The sequence below is a fragment of the Momordica charantia genome (assembly GCF_013281855.1).
Source record: "Momordica charantia cultivar OHB3-1 chromosome 7 unlocalized genomic scaffold, Mcharantia_2.0 BLBB01000007.1, whole genome shotgun sequence".
In the NCBI taxonomy this organism is placed as follows: domain Eukaryota; kingdom Viridiplantae; phylum Streptophyta; class Magnoliopsida; order Cucurbitales; family Cucurbitaceae; genus Momordica; species Momordica charantia.
This window is the reverse complement of record NW_028275165.1, coordinates 17,953,938-17,962,417: the sequence shown is the minus strand read 5'-3', so window position 1 is coordinate 17,962,417 and position 8,480 is coordinate 17,953,938. Positions and strand designations below refer to the sequence as shown.

General features: G+C 32.6%; 2 protein-coding genes across 2 annotated transcripts; both read right to left on the bottom strand.

The window, feature by feature from the left end:
* Positions 1 to 1,006: 1,006 nt before the first annotated feature.
* Positions 1,007 to 2,473, bottom strand: LOC111009834 (uncharacterized). The gene is made up of 3 exons (XM_022283052.2): positions 1,868 to 2,473; positions 1,617 to 1,772; positions 1,007 to 1,349 (listed from the first exon to the last, which is right to left on the bottom strand). The coding sequence occupies exons 1-3, from the start codon at positions 1,919 to 1,921 to the stop codon at positions 1,269 to 1,271; spliced, it is 291 nt and encodes a 96-aa protein (XP_022138744.1). The 5' UTR covers positions 1,922 to 2,473; the 3' UTR covers positions 1,007 to 1,268.
* A 1,828-nt stretch (positions 2,474 to 4,301) lies between these two features.
* On the bottom strand, positions 4,302 to 7,698 carry LOC111009907 (beta-amylase 1, chloroplastic). The gene is made up of 4 exons (XM_022283144.2): positions 7,074 to 7,698; positions 5,940 to 6,150; positions 5,314 to 5,424; positions 4,302 to 5,219 (listed from the first exon to the last, which is right to left on the bottom strand). The coding sequence occupies exons 1-4, from the start codon at positions 7,619 to 7,621 to the stop codon at positions 4,452 to 4,454; spliced, it is 1,638 nt and encodes a 545-aa protein (XP_022138836.1). The 5' UTR covers positions 7,622 to 7,698; the 3' UTR covers positions 4,302 to 4,451.
* Between the last annotated feature and the right edge of the window lie 782 nt (positions 7,699 to 8,480).

Below are 8,480 nucleotides of genomic sequence, written 5' to 3'. Positions count from 1 at the left end.
TGATTTTCACTTTAATCCTCATGGTTTTGATTGTTTATTGTATCTCCTCCTCTTAATGGGTTCTTTTTTCATTTTTTTCATCTCTACAAGTAGAAATAATGAATTAATTACAAGTCTCATAAAATCTTAATATCAAAATGTCAAAGTTCGAATTAAAAAAAATCATTATAATCAAAGGGTCACTTAGATGAATTTTTGTAAAGAAATAAAAAATAATTTGGACCACACATTCAATTCAAACAATTGTTCTGATTGAGTGAATTAAACTAACTTGACCCTTTTTTTTCTTTTAATTACTTCTTTGATTTGTTATCTTCATGGATAGAGGAGCCGCTGCAAATAATTTATATCATGGGATTCCATCTTTTTATCTTTTAATTTCCATCCAAAAATTATTATTCATAACAATCAATCAATATAGGATCTCCTCGTTGGTAATACGATACATGATTAATCAATTTATATTAACTTCCTTTTTTTCGCTTCTCCATGAGAACTACTAAGAAATATGTGAGAATGACCTTAGAAAAAAGGGTTGGATGGTAAGATGAAGCTACTCCAAAATTATTGTGAGATGAAAGCAAACTTTTATCTTGATTCTTGATATCAAAATTAGATTTAATTTTCAGTTTCTAACCGAGGTGAACTTCACCTGTTTGATCATAAAAATGATCAAGCTTCGTGTTTGATCCCAATTGGTCTTGGGGATCTCTGATGTCAAACATGGGAGGCAATAATTTTTATTTTTTCTGCAATACTTTTATCACTTTCATTTTCTCGATAAAAGTCGAACTCAACTCAATCCATTCGAACTCAACTCAATCTATACATCTCCCTCTTTAATCACTTCGATACCTCATAAGTCGAAGTTTAATCTTAAACTTGTCCATTTCATAGATAGGTGCTGAAATTAATATCGCTTTACTATTTGTTGCAAGATTCATGCCAATTTGTTGGACACTAATTATATAGAAAATTCTCAAAGAGAAAAAGGGAACAAAAGAGGTAAAATGAACTCTGGTAGAGTTTTTCATTTGCATTTGAAATTCTTGCTATGCCTTATTACATTCAAAAAAGCAAAAAAAATAAAAAAAAAATTTACCCAAATTCCAAACAAAGGAATTGTTCCTATGCCCTAATGAAGATAGGGCACAAACCTAAAAGAAATAAAAAAAAAAAGATATACCTTATAAAATTCATGAATTAAAATAAGATATGTTAATTAAATTAATAAGAGTGTTTCTCTTTATTTGAAAATGTTGTCCCCTTCATTTCTTGTCACCCATTCCAAGTGTGTCCTTCACAGTGTCCACAGCACCTTGAGCCATGTTAACCATCTTCTCTCCAGTCTGCCAAAAAAAAAAAAAAACTTAAAATTATATATTATATAAAAAATTCAACCTTTTAAATATATAATCTTTTAATAGCAAAACTATAAAATAGGAGGCAACTTTCTTCTTTCGACCCTAATGTATGAAGTCAATCTGATTATTTTTAGGAGATGAAAAATAAAGAAAAGAAATGAAGTTTTTTGAAACATGAAGAGATGCAAACTTTTATTTTTATTATTATTATTTTTTTTGTAGTTTAATGAATTAAAAAGGAAAAAATGGAACCTGTTGGAGAAAACCAGCAGCTTCTTTTTGCTGCTGTTGGTGAGGAGAATTAGATTGTTGGTGAGGTTGAGCAGAGAGCTGAGCAGAATTAGAATCTGAAGAATTCAACTCATGTGTTGTGTTTTTTGTGGCCTCCATCCATTCTTCTGTCCTTGCCTGCACCGAGCTCGACTAGTTAAGATATTAATATAACGTCGATCTCCTAACGAGAAAACGAATATGAATATAAAAGAAAGATGAGAGTTTCCCACCTGAGTCTGGCCTTTGGTTTGGCCTGCATTCAAACTTTGCTGAATGTTAGACATATTCTTCTTTCTTCTTCTTTGTTTTGAATACAAGAGAGTTGATAGAACTAGAAAATGTTTTGCTTTTTTGTGTTTTTGGAAGTTTGATGGGGGCAGTTTATATAGGTTTTGAGGTTAAGAATATTGAGGAATTGAATTTGACTCACTCAAAACTCAAAACTTAAGAATAGAGAGAAAAAAGTGGGGAGCCAATTACTTAACCAAAATAAATGGATTTTTTTTGGTTGGTCATTGCTTAACTTTCTGAGATTTATACTATCTGGTTTTGGTAGTTTGTTTTGAATTCTTCAAGATTTGGTTTGATCAAGAACATATATACAATTTAAGTTTGCGTTATGCTTTTGATGATTCACTCAAATTAAGACTTCTCCTTTACAACCATTCAAAGCTCAGAGCTTAATTAATACCATTTTATACAATTTTGAAACATTAAATGTACCTTTTGGCAAACCATTAACCATAATTAAAGTTGTATTTAATGGTAATGGTTCCATTAATAAAATTTTGTGAATTCGAGCACAGTAGAATAAACATATATTAATAACAAAATTGATTTTATTTATGTCAAAATCACTCCCTAAAGTTAAATTAAAAAAAAAACACTAGTTGTTGTATACCATCATTAGTATATAAATGACTTGATAGCTTTTTTTTTTTATTAAATATATTAGCTTCTTGATTTAGGTAAATTCTTAGAGATAAATACTCAATAGTTAAAAAACAAAATTTATAAAAAAAAATATTGTAAAAATCATATATTTTTCTTGAAAATACTTAAAAAGTCTAAAAAGGGTTAAACAAGGTGCAAGATAGAATATTCTTTCAAGTAAAGAACGAGATTCAAGAAATAATCGAGGTAAAAATCATAGATCAAAATCGAAGAAAATAACATTCAAAGATTCAAGAAATACCCAACAAATAAAGCATAAGCGAAACAAAATCGAACAAACAAACATTTAAACATAGTGCAAATTTAAGAAATACTCGGATTAGAAAGCAGAAAGAAAACAAATAGAAAAATAGAACATTCAAATAAAAGGGACGCTACAAGAAAATATTGACCAAAAATCAAAGATTAAAATAGGAAGAAAAAAAAGTAGGAAAAGGAAATCATTTCATTTTTACCTTCAATTTGGTGAGCTCAATGAAATTTTACATTAAACTTTTCAATTCATAAAATTAATAATCATTACAATTTCTATAAAGTTATAGGGTTTGAATGAAAACAAGTAGAGCTAAAAAAAATTTGTGTTAATTTTTGTGAGTTTTGGTTGAATTTATGTACATTGATAGGCCCAAAATTATTATTATTATTTTTTAATGATGAGGAAGTTATTCTAGAGTTAGTATTGCTCAGCTGTCGTTGATTTTTTTTTTTTTTGGTCGTCAACCGCAGTAATTGAATTATCCTCCCCTTTTGAGGGGATTATCTTGACGAAAGGATTAATATTTGATCTATTCTTTTAGTAATAATGGAACAATTCTATTCGTAGGAACAAAAAGAAGCAGATCTGTTCTATACTCGATAAGTATCAATACGCAATGATGGATGAGAATTGATCTTATTTTATAATAATGAATGTATACATATTTGTTCATCATTCAAAAGACTTATTCGCAAGAATTTTCCTTTATTCATTCATTTTATCTTCCTTTTTTATGAACTTATTCAATATATGTCTATGTGTATATGAATCAACAAATCAACAAATAATAAAAATTTCCAAACACTATAAATGGTTAAAATTATTTAATAATTTTTAAAATTTTCAAAATAAATTCCAAAGGAATTACATGAAATTACATGGTAAAAAACGATCTCTTTCCTCAATCCAGTGCTTGATCGCCTGCTCCACCTCATAAAAGAACAAGATTGTTAATGGACTAAAGCCTTAGGTAAAAAAAAGATGCATCATCGCGTCATACGTAGAGAGAATTCGAACGAGCTAAGCTCATGTTGGCAAGATGTGTTGAACAATAAACTTTGACCTTAATTTAAAACATGACAAAGTGACTTTAATTTGTGTCCAAATTATTCTCGAATATGCATTTAGACTATCCTGAGACTTTTTAAAAAAATCTAATATGCAATTTTTAGTATTCATGACTCACCCCCTAACAGAACAAAAGTTTTGTCTATCTAAGATATTGCAAATGAAATTTTTGTTAAATTTTAAACGTATAAAAAGATTAAATGTATAATTTAACTTATATTTCAATTTCATTCTCAATATTTCAAAAACTTCTAATCAAATTTCCATCTAGTAATTACTTTTCTCTTAGATAAAAATATTAGCTTCTTTTACTTAGGTAAAGCTAATTGAAGTCTTTTACTCTATGGTAAAAAACAAACAAAAAAATAAAAAATAAAAAGCCAAAATTCATATAAAAATGCTATGGCGTATAAATTTGCTATTATTTAGGACCAGAAATTGCTATATATATGTACTAAAGAAAATACACTTTTTAACAAGCCCTATTTGCTTCCTGCTTAAACATAGAATTTGCTTCCTTCTTAAAGATAGATACCCTAAGCTAACAAACAAGTCTGTTGATTAAGCACAAGCTGTTCTTGCTGCTTCTTTTCTTCACAACTTCTATGGCCATTCTTCCCTTCTTTCATCTTCTGCACAAATCCCACAAACTTTCTCCAATTCTCTGCCTCAAACAAATGAGGATTCATCCTCAAATATGTGAATGCACACATATCCCTGTTGGCTTCCAGCCTTGACGCCCTTACAATTTGCTCGTGAGCGTACTCGTCATATCGGGGCAATGCATTCTCCCCTGCGAGTGGTACTCGTTCCTTTTGAGTCGCCAAACTCACTTGCCTTACGAGCTTCTCAGGAGCACATAGTGCATCCTGAGGCTGCTCGTGGTCCCGCATCTCAATACAAGTGAAGTTGAAGATGGCACCGTGGCGAGCCAACATCTGTGCGATCGGGATGTAGCCATCGTGGTATCGTGTGTTGTAGTATCCTGCGGTGAGCTCAGGGGCGTGAGACCGAGTCCCATAATGCCAATGGATGCCTGCAATCTTCACCGAGATCTTCACGCCAGAAGATTTGAAGATCGAGCAAGCATGTGAAAGTATTCTCTCCCCATGATCAAGGAGCATTTGGGAGTACCAAGAGAGGAAGAATTCACCATAAGAGGAGTTCCAACCTCCGCCTTCTTTCTTGAAGAACTGGGTGTCCTCCGGCCAGTTGTTGTAGTGACCGGCATCAGTCGGGCCAGTCGAACCCCATCCCGGTTTCCCGGCAGCATCAGCTGCAGCTTTTAAGCTATTCAACATATACTGTATAAAATTGAGAAGAGCAGAGTAGCATAAGAAGATGTAAGAAATACATGTATATGTGTGGTAAAACAGAGTAAAAGGAGATTTTGAATACTTTGTCAAAACATTGGAAGGCTCCAATGCCTGGGAATTTCCATGTTCCATTTTGCTCTGGATATGATGGATAACGAAGCTCTCCAGCTGGTCCCATCCCCACTTGGATTTCCTTTATCAGAAAATAAAAACCAAAATCAGCTCCACCAAATTTTCAGCTTCGGAATTGGAACAAGAAACATAAAAAAGAATCCACTTGATAACATATTCCTTTCTTGTTTCATAATCATTTGGTAAAAGTTGATAGTTAAACTCATTAGTCCGATCAACATGTTATGTCAACTGTCAATGACACACTATCAAATCGAAAAACTAAATAGATAGAACCAAACAAAGTTCAAGATAATTATGGGCCTAAAATCATTATTCATTGGTAAAAGAATACTTAAAATATATGGATTTAAGACGGATTTCACATTTCTCATTAGTCCAATCAACGTATTATGTAAACATTTAAGTACCGTCAGTGATAATAGATCAAATTCAAAAACTAAATACATATACCCAGCAGAGTTCAAGATAATCAAGGTCCTAAAAAAGTAAAAGATGAATAGTTAAAATGTGGAACTGGAAGAAGCTAATTCTCGGTGAAACAATGACAAGGGAAGGAAAATTGGAGAAACTTACGACGATGGTGTTGCCAAGAAGGTGATTGAAGTTTTGTTTGAAGGCACGCATGAAATCGGCGTAACATTGGATTGGAGTTCGGCCCTTTAAGACGGGAAGATTGTCGCATCCCAAAGATACGTATTCGGAATTCCTTCTCCCCCATTGATCCGTGTACGCAAGGTCTGGATCTTTCTCCATCTCCTCCACAAGCCATCTCGGTAATGGAATTCTGCAGAATTTTATGCAATTTCATATTCAGAACAATATCGAATTAGGGTTTAGAAATAGCAAATACTTTCACAATAGAAGTTAGAAACTTATAAGAAAGAAATAGTCGACGTTTATATGATATTTGGAAAAAAAGAAAGAAAGAAACATAACTATATGGGTGCGGCTCAGCTCATTGCTAGTTAATTTATATTTTAAACTTCGTGTGAAACACAATAAGAAAAATCGAATTTATGTAATATTTTTGAAAAGTAAAAATAAATTGCGACACTTTATGAAAAAATCTAGCTTTTATTTTATGAAGTCCCAGTAACTAATTCAATGGTATATATCTTCAATTGAAAATTTAATCCCATCTACATATTGTATTTAAAAAAAAGTCGCAACAAAGTAACATGTATCCAAAATTCACGAAGTTCAAAAACTTTTTTTTTTGACAAATAAATGAATATAGAACCGCTCGAAAAATATCTAATTAGTCTTTATATTTTTTATTATGTTGATTTTAGTGTTGAATTTTTAAAAAGTGATCACGCTTTGATTGTTATTACTGAACGACGTCATTCTTTGTGGCAACCACGGGAGCCTGAATCGAATATCCAATTGTTTCGATTTGACCCCTTTAATTTTTGTTTGCAATATTTCAATACAAATTTTATATGCAACAAAAACATTTTAATATAAAATTATCTTTACATTTCAAAAAATATGTTAGATGTAACATACTGTATAATATATTAAATGTACGTGTTAAAATTGTGATAGGAACAAATAAAACCACTAAAAGATCAGTTTTAAGTTGGACCAAAACTAGAAATAAACATTCGGACCAATTTTAGCCTAAAATTAGAGAGGATAACTGGATAAGTACTAAAATTAAAATTGAAATCAAACGGAAAAGTGGAGGAGAAGGAAGAAAATTACGTGCAGGAATCGCCGACGTTTCCCCCGCAGCGATGGAACGACATGACGGCCTGAACTTTCAGTCCGTACTTCACCGCCATCTCCAGAAGCTCCTTATAACCGCCAAAATTGTACTCGCCGGCCGCCGTCTTCTCCACCAATCCCCACCACACGTCCACCATCACCCCCTCAACTCCGGCGCCTTTCACCGCCTGAAAACTCGCCTCCATCGCCTTCCTCCTGTTCACCGCATGCCCCATCGTCACACTATCCAACGGCATCATCACAAACACCGGCACTCCCCTCCCCTCCTTAATTTCCGCCGCCGCCTCCCCCGCCGCCGCCGCCGCCGAGAATTTTTGCCGGAATCTCCGTGACGACGACGACGACAATACGATTACATCCTCTCTTTCTGGATTCTGAACCCTAGATCGCCGGATCGCCGCCACGGGAAACGCCCTCCCCACCGCCGCCGCCGCAGCCGCCGGAATCTTCGATTGAGGCGGATGATCGGCGCCTTTCGCCGCCGGAAACAGAGTACGGATCTGATGTACTGTACCGAGCGCCATTCTTTAGCAGATATTTTACTCCGGTGAGAATTTATAGATTCAGGTTTTTTATTTGAATATGTAATTGGAATTGGATTAGGATTTAGGAGACGCGCTATTTATAGAGTTCACAACCAACGGATCGGGAAACGACCACAATTTTTGTCTTCCTTGCCATTGGGCCACGTGGTAGCACACGTGGATTCTTAATAAAAAATATTTGTTAAACTGTTTATATATTCTTTTTAATTCTGGCCGTACTCGTGGTTTAATTCGAAAGAAATATTTAAATATTTAGGTAGCGTTTGGCATAACGGAAAATAGAAACGGGATGAAACTCCATAGTTATAATAATAATTGAATACTAAATTAGATATTAGTCCATTCAATTTCTTGTACGAATTTAAATAATTTTTTAAAATATTATTTTTATTCTTTTCAAAAAAATTTCAATATTATTCACATTCGATTTAAGCTTACATTTTTTTTGTCTTAAAATTAAATCTAAAAAGGTTTTCTGCTAATAAAAATATTATCAATTTTTTTATACAGGATATACTTTTTCTTATCTTGTGTTAGATTATGTTCGTATTCTTTAACACACCGTTATATAAAAAATATATATTTTTAAAACATTCACAATTTTCATTCTATCTATTCATATTCTTTTGGAGTAAACAACGAAATAGCTTCAATTAGAACAATTTTCAAAATGACATATAAGTAAATTTGGCCCGATTTAACATTTGTATGGCTTCTATGACCTTTGTCACTAAAAAATTTATTTGTATGAAGTCTAAATATTTTAAAGGTGAGTTTGACGTACCTTCTAATTTAATAACTTTTTAAAATATATATTTTTCTTCAAATACTTACGTGT

Coding starts and splice junctions, on each gene's coding strand:
- LOC111009834 (XM_022283052.2), bottom strand. CDS start 1,921: ATGTCTAACATTCAGCAAAGTTTGAATGCAGGCCAAACCAAAGGCCAG. Junction 1,773..1,867: donor AAACCAAAGGCCAGACTCAG/GTGGGAAACTCT, acceptor AGCTCGGTGCAG/GCAAGGACAGAAGAATGGAT. Junction 1,350..1,616: donor CTGCTGGTTTTCTCCAACAG/GTTCCATTTTTT, acceptor TTTTTTTGGCAG/ACTGGAGAGAAGATGGTTAA.
- LOC111009907 (XM_022283144.2), bottom strand. CDS start 7,621: ATGGCGCTCGGTACAGTACATCAGATCCGTACTCTGTTTCCGGCGGCG. Junction 6,151..7,073: donor AACGTCGGCGATTCCTGCAC/GTAATTTTCTTC, acceptor AAAATTCTGCAG/AATTCCATTACCGAGATGGC. Junction 5,220..5,313: donor CCTTCCAATGTTTTGACAAA/GTATTCAAAATC, acceptor AATTTTATACAG/TATATGTTGAATAGCTTAAA.